Below are 15,256 nucleotides of genomic sequence, written 5' to 3'. Positions count from 1 at the left end.
AAAAAATGCACGCACAACGCTATCCAGCCAAAATCCTGATCGTCTCTCAGCAGACAAAGCTCTTTACCCTCAATCCATGCAGGAACAGCGGGCAAAAGAAGAAAAAAAAGCAAGCAAAAAATTACGCCGGTTTCAGGATTGCTGTTCCTGAGGATGGCCGTTCCCATCCCAGGACGGCCAGCCGGCACCGCGGGGGCACGGGCACGCTTCTCCAAGGTGGATGGCTAAAACCCGTCTTCTCCAGAAAGGAATAAACGCAAGCAAGCAATTAAGGTAACATGCGCTTATTTATCAATCAAGTTTTGTTATATTTTTTGTAGACTTTTGCAGAAATGGCAAGTTAAGGTAAGGGCTGTGAGGGGCGGCGTGCAGCCCGTACGCGGTGTGACATCCAGCCTTGCGACAAGCGGCCTTCACAGCGCGAGGCGACCGACGCTTCTGGGGTGGGAAGAGGTGAACGACGGCGCTCCGGCACCCGGCAAGCCCAGGTGTTACGCTGGACTAAGCTTCGGCTGCGGCAGGGAGCGGAGGCTGGCTGGAGGGGCTGGCCGGAGGGGCAGCCCGGGGCCGGGCTCCCGGGGGGGCCGGCGGTGCGGCCGGAGCGAGCCCCCAGGGCAGAAGCCGTTTCACGGGCGCCGACTGCGCTACCGACGGCAGCAGCGCACAGCAAGTGGCAACGGGCGGGGGATCTGCCCCAGAACCACGCCGCGGCGGAGCGAGAGGATGAGCTGACCAGAGCAACAGCCTAAGCAGATCACGGTTTAGACTCACGAAGGTATCCAGACACCCACATTTCTACTGCGATCCACAGGAACTTGGGGCTGATCCTCAGGTGTTCCAAGCAGGCGAGGAAAAACAAAATCTGGAGACGCAGATGCAGAGGGATCAGTTGAAAAAATATTAATGTTTAACTCTCTTAAACCAAACCTGTAGAGGAATGGCTTTGTTTCAAAATATGCATATCATTCGTACACCTGGCCCATGAGGGGGAACCGCCGCGGGGGCGATACGGCACAAACGAAAGGGTATGCAACATAAACTGCACACGTATGTACGTTTACACCTCGGTGTCTGCAGAACGCAATTCAGTTATTAACGGAATAACAAAACCAGCCAATTTCATACTGTAGCCAAAGTGGTGTTTAATGCTTCTGCTTTACTAAGTAACAATTTACAAAATACAAAGTTAAAAATATTGGATTAATACTGTTTTAACCTGAATTAAAACCAGACCATATGCCTCTTTTACTATATACATGTAAATAAAGTATCACTCAGGTTATCTTGTGTACAAACCACAGTATTAGGAAATATAAAGAGTGTATAATTTTCATCAATAAAACAAAATTCCACAGTTATACAAGGTGAAGAAAAGTCTTACAAAAATAATTTTGTGGTTCTACTGCAGATTTGACACAAATCTGCTTTTAAGAAACATTCACCTGTCCCAACCTGCACGGCATCCATCTGTACCTATTCCAACAGCTTTATGACTCTGACAACTCCTGAAACAAATTACAAACACAGTACATCTATTTTTTTAGAAATACCGCGATTATAAACCTTCAATATATGAAACTATTCAACTACAATTTGCTTGCATACCGGCTGATTTATAAATGCATTCCTTACCCCATTTGAAAGTATGGAGGACGGAATCACCTCCTAGCCCAAAGATGCATTTTGAAGTTTATCCAGACGTAGATGCATTCTCATTTGTGAAAAAACCAGAAACGGTGACGTTTCTAACCAGCTAAACACGCTTCCAGTCAGCTGGAGAGGCCGGCTAACGCTTCCGAAGGCATCAGGCCAGCAGCCGCCGTGCGAGGACCCGGCAGGCGCGGGGATGCGCAGCAGGTCCCGCTCCGATGAATGCCCGGAGGTCGACGGGCTCAAAGCGAGCAACGCCCGTTCCTCCACGTGGGGATGCTTCACACGGACTGTAACCGAAACGTGCGTCTGTCCAGAGCGCTCTGTCTGTCAGCAGCAGCATTCCCAGAAACGTAAGGAAAAATCTGTTCAAGTTTTTGTGAGGACTTCCAAGTTTTTGTGAGGGCTTGGGGCCTCCCGCAAGGAGGAGGAATGTAGAACGCTAAGGAAAAGGCACAGCGCCGTTACCCTTCTGCCTCCTGCCTTCGGCTGCAGCTCCCAAAGGTTTCTTCGCTTTTTGTTTTACGTTGTAAGGCAACTCAAGGAAAAGAGAAAGGAGGGAGCTGCCGCTTTTGACAAATACTAGGAGGAGTATCCTTGCACCGTGTAAATGAAGTATGAGTAGACACACGCACTCGAATTCTAGTCATACAGGAACTACTTTGTAAATATTGAAGATACCAATGCTTAATAAAAAGAGCAAAGTCAAGTTTAACGTTCTCCTGAGAGCCAATACATTTTTTATATAAACAAACAATAGCAATGAAAAAAATACTTTTGGAAACTATTGACATTTTCATAATTTCTGTGACATCTGATGTTCAAGGCTTAGCTATGAGGCAAGAAAGGATGCCCACAACAAAACCTGATACAGAAGACTGGGTTTGTGTTTGTAAAAAGTCTTTCTGTTCAATACGCGTCCTGTTGGACGCTTCCCACGCGCCTGCCTGCTCCTAGTCCCTGCCGCACGTAGGACACCGAGCTAGGTGCTCCCGTCTGACCCGGCCTGGTGCTTTTGCAGCCAAATAACTAGGGAAGGCTATCCTGGACGCTGAAACGTTAGGGATGCAAGAATTAAAACACTCATCAGCTCTGAAGGAACAGAAAGATATAGATGGGTTTTCACAGATCTTTGCTAAGGAAGAAAGGCGTCACATGTCTCATCAAAACCTGTTTTTTAAATACTCTTTCATTACAAATTGTGTTACGATGCAGCAGAGGTGGTAACTGCCAAGTGTTTTTCATTTCTTTTCTATTCTAACGTATTTTATTGACAACAGTGTAACTGCATGGAAGTGGTAACTGGGATAGGCTGAAAATGAGAGGCGTTAACCTTCCACTAGCTAATCCATTCCTACAACCCTTTTTGGAGCTCATTCTCAAAGCAGATTAAATTGGTAGGGGAATGGAGGGGGTTTTATTTAATTATTATTATTATAGAATTGATCTGACATATTCTGTACTGTGTTCCTGGAGAATGCAAAAGGCTATCGTTAAAAAGAACCCTACTTGTGACCATTTTACTCAAGTTTAGTTTCTGTAGCGTAGCACTTAGATGTTCAAAACGTACATGTGAATACCACAACTACTAACCAGCCAGACTTGATGGAAACTGCAGCATCACATTTTTAACCGTGTAAAGAAACTACAACAGGCCTGTGTTCACACTGCAGGCTACAGAGTGAAAAGCAGGCTACGGTTCTCCTCTTTTGTTCAGCCGTGTAGATGCAGTCGTCGCCAAGGACAGTCTCGAGAGTCAGGGTGGATAGCGTAATAAAATACCTGTGCAGTGACCAGTAACCATGGGAAGGCTGATACGAAAAAATTACATTAAAATCGAACACTAGTATGACTTCCTCAGCCTTTGTAATGCAGCCACGAACTGTGACCAGTCCTGTGGTTTATGTACAATCAGATTTTACAAAAAACAAGTAATGGTTACTCTAAAAGGAGGAGAATCGAAAAGAATGTGGCATAAAACCTACGAGGACCATAAGGAAAACCAGTTGGTTCTCGTTTTTACCATATTCCATACCAGATTAAAATACAGTTAAGTTTAAAGCAAACAGAAGAAATATATGCACTGGTATCTGTGAATTCTTAACATGGTAAAATTTGAGCTATTGAAATGAAAAGCACCCTTTTGGTTCGGTAATCCATAGACATATCCCCCGGGTTTTAAACGTGATGGCATACCGCTTTGCTCTAATAGATTCTAGCGGAAAACTGTTCCATCCTGGAGTCAAAGTCTACTTTTGATATTCTCTTGTTTGGACACCCTCAATTTTGACCATACACTGTTCTGCTCATCACTCCTCGTCCCACATTTTACTTGATGAAACATAACAGGTTTTGAGTCATTTTGCAGGAACGAAACTTTCAGATACCTTTTACCCTCAAGCAGCTATTTCAGCTTTCACAGCACAGGAACTGATGCTTAGCCATTTTCTTTTGGCTGCTATTATTACCAGGATTTTTAAAAAACAAGGGTTGGAAAATGTTGTAAAAATGAACTGCCCACAAAATATGATCTAGTTATCTTGCTAACAAACATGCAATTTCAGTCTTTAGAAAACATTTTGTATTATTATTTTGCACTAGTTGATAAACTCTGATATCAGTATACGGGAATTTGCTCATCACACTATTGTTTCAAGCGAGGATATGTTCCTTTCTAGCTTGGACAGATACAACTGCTTGCATCAACCTGTACTGGGAGTAGGAGGATTCAAGATGAGTTTCAGATCTTCAAGGTAACAGGGACAGTACAGTTTCTGAAACTGCTGTGTTTCTTGGAGATTTCATCTTTTAACAGATTGTACTGTTCTTGCAACTGAAGAAAATTTTGAAGTGTCCGAAAAATTCTGCACTTTGAAAATATTTATTTTTTAGGTAACTAAAATTCATATTGGCTTGGAGGAAACTTATTCTTTCCTAACCAAACAGCTGCATGCCAGTTTAGTGCAGCTCTGCTTCATAGATTTATTTCCTCATATATTTCTTAGCTGAATTCAGTATTTATGTGATATTCATATATTTATGAAGAATACCTCCTTAATAACATGCAACTCAGTGCTAGCTGCAACCCCACACACAATATGGGAAGTGTTCTAGGACACTGAAAAACCTTTGTCTAAGGATTTTGCAGCCTGATAAACCCCACTGGGAAACTAACCTTTAAAAGCCTGTCACGAGATTTTTCTGTGACTTTGGAGCTACCACTTTAATTTCAACGGGCTACTGGCTGCTCTCACAACAGGAGAGGCCAAACGCTGTCATGCCTGCCCTGTCTGTTTTGGGCTGAACTCTGCCCGAAGCTGAGCGGCAGCAGGGCATAGCTATAGCTCAGCAGTTCTCCAGCCAGGGGAGATTGCTTTCGTTGTGAACTTTGGCAGGTTGCAGCAATTTTTCTCCAATGCAGAGGGTTAGCATACTGCCATTCAGTTCTGAGCTCTCAGGACCCTTCTGCCTAAACCAGAGCAGACACTGAAGTGTCACAGCCAAATAGCACAACACGGTTATCTCAGAGTCTAAAAATCTGAATGTGTTTAAAAATTATATAGTCCTATATACTGGCAAAATGTAGGTGAAATCATTTGTGACAAGCCAATAAAATCACGTTGGATGACAAGCTTAAGCCTTTTTAAACAGATTTGTTCTAATATCGCAATAACTGGAAAGACAGAGTCAGGGAGTGTCGGATGGTACCTTCACAACGTTGTGAGAACTCCACAGCGCTGAATTACTACTCATCTTCGCTTTACACAGGGTTATTCAAATAATACTGCTTTTTCTATTAGATATTTACCTGCCACATCCGTGAACTCTGCTTGTTATACACAAACTAGAAGTTTAGAGTATAACATACCCGAATTGGATGCAGATTTTGGATTTAAGCATAAGTTTCAAGAGGATTTTTACTGGCCTTCACAGCTGAATAGCCATCTAAAAATGAAGACGTTTCTGTCCTCCCATTTCTGCCTGCACTATGTAGGGCTGAGCTAAAACTGCAGGCCCTGTGCCCACGTAAATGGAAGGACTGCTTTCCAACAGTATCAGAGAAAGCGCCCAAGAGAGACAGGAAAATCTCTGGTATCAATACGACCTTTGGCCTAGTCCCACGTGAAGACTGCGCCAAGGGCCAGATCAACTTAACTACCCTAAAACATTAAATCAACTTTTTTTTTAAACATATACTGAGCTACCTTAAAAGCAGAAGCATTTTTTCAAGTGTAAAAAACAATGATATATGTGCATAAAAACATAATTGTGCACTGAAAGAGTAACACATACAGCAAACTGCTATATGCTGACTACCACACACAAATCCACGCCGTGAGTGAACGTACAGATACCCAGCTGTACAGGGTTCACAGGTGCGTCTTTAGAACTTAAAAAGAAAAGCAGTGTTGCTGATCTGTCGTCTCTCAATTCCTAGAAGCCCAGGATATGATTGAAGTGTCCCTGAAACGACAAAATTTCATGTCACTAAAAATTATCTCATCAAAACCTTAAGTCTTTTCCTCAGTATGTGTTTTCAAACTTTATTTTAAAAGAAACTGACGGTTCCACTAACTGCGTGACGAATGTTCCCTTTTTTTTCCTGAAGGACTAGTGGACAACTGAAGAGCCTGGACAATAAAGGGAATGTTCAGCGTAATCTGTATAAGCAGCATGACTGAGTTATGATACTTGTTTTGCACATGAAGTTAAAATATACCCATACAGAATATAGACAATTTTACCATCATACTTGTATCTATAACACCAGATCCCTTATTCTATGTAACCATTACATGTTTGAAGATTTTGAGGGTAGAACAGAAATTTACTTTCTGGTTGGCAACTTTCACTTTAAACTCAAGTCTGCATTTGTTTATATCACATTTGTTTAAAGAATGTAGTCACAGTAATACTTTTCGAACAAAAAAAGTGTTATCTCCAGTTATCATGTAACACAGAAATATCTCAAGGATGATGATGATGTTCTCCCTGCCCTGAAATCCTACCTAGCCTCCTTCTAGTTCACACCACTTCTTCCTCTTCTTCTAAGTCTCTGCCTACATAGTCAATAACACATTAGTCCAAAGAAAGCTTACAAAAAATGCAACTAAAGCAGTACACTTTTCTCAAATTGTGGTTTAATACACTTCTTATTCCTTCCGAAGCGTGTGGTAGTCATGTAATGTAGAAAAAGAGGTCTAAAAGTTAAGAGAGCAAACCTAATAGTGATAATGCCTTCAAATACATGTTGAAGTTCACAGCACTTACGGTAGTGACACAGAAATAAATGTGTTCAGGAAAGCTGATGTTAGTGAAGTTCCTCACAGGGCTGATTAGCTCCATAAATATTAGCATTTCTTGATGCAAAATACAATTCTGATAAGACTACCCACAACAATGAAAAACTGTCTCAGCCCAATATGCTTTGTGTTTGACTTGTTCCAGTTTGGATGTTTGAATTTATCTGAATTTCCCTACCATCAGTAGATAAAGCTGCTGATAGGATTTTAACATTATTAGTGATTATGGAAAAAAATTACACTATTCTTTATCTTGCTATCTGTAGGCTCCTCCCTTCTGTTCATTTCAGCTGTTCTGAAGGACTTCCATGATGCATGTCACTCACTGTGACAGCCTCTGATTTCCCTGAAGTGAAATTTTAACTGTGGAGAATCTGAGCTCTTACCGGCTTACTAGATATTACACTCTAAAGATAAGCTTTTTAAGAATGAAAATAGTTAACTAATATAATTCCTACCAAATTTATTGAAACATAACTGTATTATCTGTTATGTTACTAGCCACAAATAACTGATTATCCAAAGAGAACGCAATTAACAAATCTATACGATCAGCTCATCATGGACAGCTGGAGGGGTTAGAGACGAATCACGCTGTGAACGCAAGGACACTGACACAAGCCAGTTTACATCAGGGTGGTTATGTCAGCTCAGCACCGCACGAGTTGAGCTACACCGGAACACGATCCTGGCTGCTCTGGTCCTGTCTTTGTGTGGCGTTATGTCCAAACTAGCAAACTCTCCGCACAGGAACTGGGAGCCAAAGACAGTCCCTCCTCTCTGCGAGAGCAAGCTGTCAGTGCAAAAAATATCTTTCCCAGATTGTTCCAGTCCCAGGACTTAAATAACAGAGAACTAAATATATACACTAACTTCATTATGCCGTTACCAAACATTGCATGTTACTCCTTAAACTCTAATTTGTATTTGACATTTTGCAACTCACATGGGTAAACTCTTTCCCCCACTATGGGGTACATCATGGAAAACAGAATCACATTTAAAATCAGTCATATTTAAAATCACCCTGCTTTGAGCAAAGCGTTTTCCATGTCAACTCAACAACATGAGGCTAACTTAGCAAGAAGTCTAGCGAGTAGCTCCGCAAGGGCGCTAGATTTTTATTGAAAGCACAGGACAATCAAGTAGAAAAATTGTTTAGTGTTGAGATTCCAGTTCTCACTGAGTAAAGTTAGCAAGTTGTCTTCCTTGTTTCTTACAGCTGTAGTTGAAAAGCATTTAAAAGTGAATAGAATAGGTCACCCATTATAACCAAACTTCAATACGTAAATGTTTGTGGAGGAGGTGAATGTTACCCCCTCAAGTTCCCTGGTTTTTATCTCAAGTTCATTACTAGGCCATCGGAAAAAAATGTCAGGCTAACCTGACTTAAAATAGAAATGGTGTTATTTGGAATTACAATATTTGTACTCATGTTTTATAAAAGAAGTTGTAATTTTCCAAAATTAAGTGGTCATTGATATAGAAGAATTTTACAAACTCTAATGTTGTCACTGTAATTCTGGAATACAACAAAACGGACTTCTTAATGTGCCAATTTGGGTTTTAATCCCAAGATGTTCTCTTTTTTGGGTTTTAATCCCCGAGATGTTCTCCATGCCCCCAAAGACTGTAACAAGTACAAACTTTGGTAACCCACCTATGTGGTCCTACTGTTTTCTATATTCCTAAAGTTGGCCCTGGATCTGGTTTCTATTTTATTTGTAAAGATTAACAGAAGTAAGTTAACATGGTAAACATCTTTTCAGTCACAGCTCCTGACTTATGACAGCAACCTCAGTCTCATAGCATTCAACAGAAACTTTGCCATTAATTCCATCAAATCAAAGATTTTGCTCTAAACATTCAGCCTTTCTGGAGAAATGCATGGCATGCCCTCACGCCCCTCCTCTTTTTTGGCTCCCTAAGGAATGCTGTGCGATGGTTCAAAAGGACGCAACGGATGCAAAGAAAAGCCAAGGGTAGCTCCCATGCATTTAAGAAACTTCCTAAACTTTGGTTAGACAATTTGAATGAAAAATGGAACGGCAGGAATACCATAACCTCTTTCACTATTACCAGCCATTATCTCTTCAGGGATCTGGCCTTCTATACAGAGGAAAAAAAGAGAGTGGTGAAGATCACCGTCATCCCTTAGCGGGAGATTCTAGTGCTACTGCTGCAGTATTACGGCATACTACACGGTGCTAAATCATAGCTGTGACTACAGCCTACGTAAACAAAAAACCACCGGTTTTAAACAGCTTACTTTGGACGCCAAGAGGCGCCTATTTGAATCAGCTCAGAAGTCAGCGCTACTTGGCTGTCCAAATACTTGCACCGTTTTTCAGAAAAGTCAAGTTGTCTGTGCCGAGCTCTGATTGCTACTGGTTCTTTAGCTAGCTCTTTTAAAACTAGCTCTGGTATGCCTACAGTGTTATATTCTTAGGCTATGTCTACTCTTTGGAAAATAAGTATCCAATTAGAGGAAAAAATAGGAGATAGAATGGGACTCCTGAATATTTTATTACGATCCAGTAAATCAAGGAAGATATAAAAATGGGGTAGAGGAAGTTGTATGTTACTGTCTGCTTCAGTTACTTCCTAAACTCTGCTTTTTGGAGTGAATTTGAAAAATGTGTTCACAGTCTCCATATTTTCCAACTGCTGCTGGAAACATATTAGTTTGTGCTCCGCTGGCGTACCTCAGAAATGCTAAATCAATCTGCCTTCTTTTATTTACATGCTTTATTCCTGAGAAATGTAATTGTGGTTTTTATTAACTTTATGTTTTATGGATCTAATACTTAAGAACAAGTCTATCTTTTATGTCACAGAAAGAAGGTTAATATACTTACAGATTCTCCAGCAATACATCTTGGGCAAGGCTGGGTAGTACCTCTGCTTCCATGGTTTTCAAAAATCTAATGAACAAAAACATATACAAAGCCATCAAAAAAAAGGGGGGGGGCAATTATTTGCAGTTTTATTATAAAATGTATTTTAAATGTGTTCTAAAAAACAGCTGTTGTTGACAGTGTAAACATACCATTGAATTTTGCTTTGTCTTTGTAGCCCAGGGACCACAGTCAGTGGAGATTTTCTGTTTTGAATCCAGCTCCATGGCACAATCAATGAGGAGAGCATCAGCCTCATTTGGAATGGTTTCTAATGGCTTGCACACTCGTTTCTGAAAGAACCAAAAGCAATATTTACACGTCTTTGCAAGGCATAGGCCATTGAATACTAGTTTTCAGGATTTTATTGTTTATGACTGATAAGGATCTTGCATTCATTTGGAAGAGCAGTAAGATAGTAACAGACTACCAGACACGAGGCCAGAACACCAAAATTTTGTATTTAACACTGCATCTCATGCTGGATGAGCAGGGAAATCTGCAGATCTCACTAAATGTCTCTGTGCCTCAGCTTCATAAACTGGGGATAAAATGCCACCGGGAAAAGAGCATACTTCACCCTCCATTAACGTATAATTTAGGATGGCGTTTATCAAAGGAACAGATCAGGGGAAGTTGTGTGAAATGACTAATTACATCAAGGAAACGGAAGGAAAATGCTGAAGCCAAGTCAGACAGCTATGAAGACACATTTTGGAACGGTTTTGTATCTTTCTCTGAGTACTGTCACCTTTCTACAGCTTTCCATTGCTATATAACCAATTAACTTCCCACTCTTGAAGCTCTACCCTGCGCTGTTACACGGGGATGTCCTGCGAACCAACGGCACTCCGCCTCCGGAGGAAGGGCTGGCCCATCCAGGGACGTCCTGCTCACAGTGCTTAGCGACCCAGCGCCAGAGCAGAGGTCCCCAGAAACCCTGCTTTGCTGCCCCGCGAGAACCAGGTCAGGAACTGGTAAGGTTAAGATGCAAGTCTGTGGAAGACACCGACTGGAAACCTTAAGAAGAATATCCTTGGCCTGTGCCTGCTATCCCACGCAACTGGAGGGCTATCTAAACCCCAGGGGCTACTTGAAATTGTAACAGCAAATTAACAGAATAATGGGAAATTTCAAAACTGACACAGATGTTTCAGGGTCTGACTCCCGAATTCCAAAGAGATACAGATGCCTTTGAAATCTCTTTCTGATGCCTTTCTGAGCAAACTTTGTTTAAGGAATAACAATATTCGATCTCTTTCACAAGCATATGATTTCACAGGCAGAAGTGCTGCCACAGAACTAACAGACTACTGAAGCATGGAAACTGAATTTAAAATTTGAATATGTTATGCAAAAATAAAATGGATCAATACAACAGGAACCTCAGCGGAAAGCAGTTGAAACGAGAACACTATCAAGGAATACAGGATATTTGGATGGAAAGTAAATCAAAAAGTGAAATATGTATTGTACTAAGAAAGTGAATAATATAATAACAAAAAGTCTGAGAAGGTCCTCTAAAGATAGACCGCCTTCCACTGGGAAAACATTCTCTTCCCTTTGTTGCTGCAGAACTCGTCCTCTATTAAAAGGTACGGCGTGGTGGTACAGCAGCGTAACTAGCAAGATGTGAGAGATGAAGGGGAAAAGGGAAAAAATGATTTACTGCCATACATCAGAAGAAATTCGGCTTATTAAAAACAAATTCAAGCTATTGTTTTTTGGGAGGGTTAAGATGCTTAGCATCAGTGACAGGAATTCAGCATACAGAGTAGATGGCTGACAAACTTCTCATACCGATGCCAAGACAATTTGTGGAAGTTTCTAGCAGAGGCTGGCTTCGGGGAAGACTTCACTCCCTGGGATTCTCTCCCTTAGGAAAGAAACAATCAATACATCAATCCGGCCTGCGCACAGAACGCACTTAGTGCGGGATTCACAGAGCCTGTGATTAATAAGGATCAACAAGCTAGCTATTCAAAAGGCAAGCAAGGATGTCATCAAAATGACTACTTTTGTTAGGGAACAATCGTGCTATATTCAGCTTGGAAACGTAGTTCAAGACAAGCAGCAGCAAATCACATGCTGTCCTACAACAGGCAGACAACAGGTCTCTCTGCAGAGAAGATACTCTGTCACTTTGTTTTCCAGCTGGAAAGTCCTGGAAAAACACATGCATTTTCACTGATGCTGAAAGGATAAAGGCCTGACAGATGCTGCTTTTCACATACAGTGAAACTAAACTGGTGCAAACACTAACTACATCGAAATAACTAACCTAAATGCAACGGAACACATTTTTAAGAAAGACTACCACTTGCTTTTTTTTTTTTTTAATTTGTCTGTAAGATTTGAACGACCTCCTATAAATTTAATATGTTCCCCACAAGCAATTTCTATTTTGTTTACCACATTTTTAAAAGCCAGGCTAGCTTCTGCTTTGTGTTTCATAAACAGCTGATCTAAACCAGGTCTCCATCCAGCCCAGCTTGATTTAGTTTAGCTCCACGGGATACCTTTATGGAAAGGACAAGGATGGCCGTGCGTAGATGCTCCCCGTTATTAGGGCCCAGCTCCCTACTGAAAGAGGTGCAGATGGCTCAGTGCGGGGAAGCAGAAGGAACGTGAGGTCCATGCAGGTCCTTGTTCTGGGAAGCTTTGCTCGCAGCCCAGTCCAAACCAGAACACGCCATGTGAACTGTTCTAGCCTTGAAAATCTGTCATTCTTCACTGGCCTCTGAATCCAAACGCCTTAAAACCAGGACAACATCAGTGAGCTCCATCCTAAAGCAAGTTTCTGAAATACATGCAAATAGCTACGTCAAAGTACAAACGAAAATCGTATGTACATATATGTACCATATAGTAGGAGCTGAGGGAGAGCAGAAAAAACTGTAGGGAATCTTCCCCAGTTACAACAGCCACCAGCACAGGACACTGCATGACAGCGGCACCAAAAAGGGTGGTTAAGACCTCAAAAGAGTTGTCTCCTCAAACCCAGGGATCGGTCTTCACTTAGTTGAGCTGAGTTTGGAGCTCCCATCCCCGAGCGGCCGATTCGGCGATAACATCTCTGCCAAGGTCGGCTACATCGCTCGTAATGACTTCAAGGCCCAGCACTGGCAATGGCTTAAAACCCAACAGGACAGAATCTCAAGAGGAAGAGTGACAAATGTGCTGGTATTAGACCTAAAATGTGCAAAACTGTACAGCGTCACAGCTGTACGAGTTAGAAAGTAAAGCACCTCGTCTGCGTTGCCACTAGGGCTCATGCTGTTAGCTAAAATCTAAAATAGAAATAGTTGTCAGTTATTTGGCTAAAGAATCCCTGCACCGCCACGAGCGGGTACCAGGAGACGGAGAGCACAATCTGACGGGGACGCATCGCCTCAGCAGTCAGAAAGGTTAAGCGTAGGTGTTTCACCTCCTGTCTGCGATCGAGCACGTGGCTGCAGCAGCACAACCGTTCACTTAAACTCATTAAGCCGGGATGACTCAGTTGTAATCTGGACCACAACAACTGCTGTTATAGAAAAAAAAAAAAACCAGCCTCTAATGTCTTGTCTAGGCTACTCTCCACAGAAAATGTTCTGAATGGTAATAAAAGTTCCCTTTTGAAACTGCCTTGCAGAGCCTGACTGATGCCTTCTGCTGTCCACAGAGGTGGCGACCGCAATTCTGAGTTGTTCTCTGTTCACAGAAGTTTGAGAAGAATTGTATCTGGTCTCCAGACAGCTGGCTCGTTAATGCCTTCATTAATGGACAAACTGCAATTCATGAACCGCAAGAAAGCTATTATTTGCCTCCCTAACCTCAAAACCAGGAGAAATTCCTTCTTTCCTATGTAACCTTGTCAGTCACAGTCACAAAGTTCACTAAACGGATGTTTCTCTTCCTCCCTGAGAACGGTATTTCTCTGACAAATGAGGTTAGCCCCTAACTACCCAAGTTTTTGCTCAAGGCACACACGAACGAGGAGGCTCAACTGGGGGAGAGCGTGACCACCAGGATGAGTTTTTCTTGGAGCTCCTGTTAAAGTTAACAGCTTGGCACTTATTAGGATGAACGGTGCTTACAGGGTGGCGGATGAGAGACACGTTGTTGGAATTAATCTGACAGGAGCAATACATGCACGGCAGTTTAGCTGAAATGGAAAACTATTCCAGAAGCGTAACATATAAATGCTAAACACAGCGTTCTTGGGAGGCTCGTCCCGGAGCCAGGACAGCGGAAAATGGATGGCATTAATAATGCCGCTTGGTAAAGAGGGTATCAGCCAAAAAAATAAAAAAAAAGAAGGGGAAATAAGCTTGTTTAGTGAAATTCCACTTAAAACGCGGAGGGCGTGCGTGCAGACCCCCGTCTCAGGCGGACCAAAAGCCGGGCGGCGCTCACCCAGCGCGGACTTCGAACCGCGGTACCCGCCCGGCCCCCGCACCCGGCCACCTCAGCAGCGGCCGCGGGGCCCCGGCCCCGGCCTCCCGCCGCGCCCCGGCCCCGCCGCCGCCAGGGGGCCCCGGGGCCGCCTCACGGCCGCGCCGCGGGCCGGCGGCCTCCCGGGCTGGCGGCGGCACCCGCCGGGCCGCCAAGGCCGCGCAGCCGCTCCCGCCCCGGTGCCGTGAGGAAGGGCCGGGCCGCGCCGCGCCGCCGCCGCCTCCCGCCGCGGAACTTACGCGCTCCGGCTCCTCCGGCTCCTGGGCGCGCAGCGCCCCCCGCCGCCCCCGCGCGGGCAGCGGCAGCGCGGCCATGGCGGCCCGGGCGCCCTCCGCCGCCTCCGGACCCGCCCGCTCCGGGCCCTGCTCCCGCCGGGGCGGGGCCGGTCCCCGCTCCCGCCTCGCGCGCCCGACGGGGTGACATCGGGGCCTCGCGGCGGGCGGCGTCACTCAGGGGTCTGACGCGGCCGCTCCGCGCTGATTGCGCAAGCGATGACGGCGCAGCGAGGCCCCGCGCCGCGGGGTCCGCACCGCCCGGTTGCTCCGTCAGCCCCCGCGCGTCTGACGCAAGCTGAGCTCCGAGGGAGGGGAGGGACGGTCTGACGTCACCGGGGTGTGGGGTCACCACGAGCCGCGTTACGAATTGGCGCTTTATTCCCTCGCTGAGCGTTTCGTCATTTGGTAACAAAAGAATTAAAAGCTGGGCGACAGTTTTAAGCCGTCTTCAAACATCCGCTAACCTTACGTCCTCCAAGCCCCGCGCTAGGGTCCAACTCCATCGCGTCGAAGGCAGGTTGGGCTTTATTTGTCACTTTTAATTTCTTTGGGTTTTGGTGGCGTTAAGAAGAAAATACCGTCCACCGCCTCCGTGCGCGTGACTTGATGTAATCTGCAGCCTAATTCCTGTGCCTCCAGGCTGCAGGAACGCCGAGGCACCACAGAGCAGGACGCACGTGGAAGCGCGGCCGAG

General features: G+C 44.1%; 1 protein-coding gene across 1 annotated transcript; it reads right to left on the bottom strand.

Annotated features, from left to right (window-relative positions):
• Positions 1 to 1,132: 1,132 nt before the first annotated feature.
• LOC309589357 (uncharacterized protein C10orf143) lies at positions 1,133 to 14,601 on the bottom strand (the record flags this gene model as incomplete). The annotated part of the gene is made up of 4 exons (XM_082309435.1): positions 1,133 to 6,114; positions 9,812 to 9,877; positions 10,003 to 10,143; positions 14,527 to 14,601. The coding sequence occupies 4 exons, from the start codon at positions 14,599 to 14,601 to the stop codon at positions 6,085 to 6,087; spliced, it is 312 nt and encodes a 103-aa protein (XP_082165561.1). The 3' UTR covers positions 1,133 to 6,084.
• Positions 14,602 to 15,256: the final 655 nt, after the last annotated feature.

Source organism: Platalea leucorodia (genome assembly GCF_965183815.1).
Source record: "Platalea leucorodia genome assembly, chromosome: 4".
NCBI classification, from domain to species: Eukaryota; Metazoa; Chordata; class Aves; order Pelecaniformes; family Threskiornithidae; genus Platalea; species Platalea leucorodia.
Note: the sequence above shows the minus strand (reverse complement) of the source record. Positions and strands in the feature narration are given on the sequence as shown.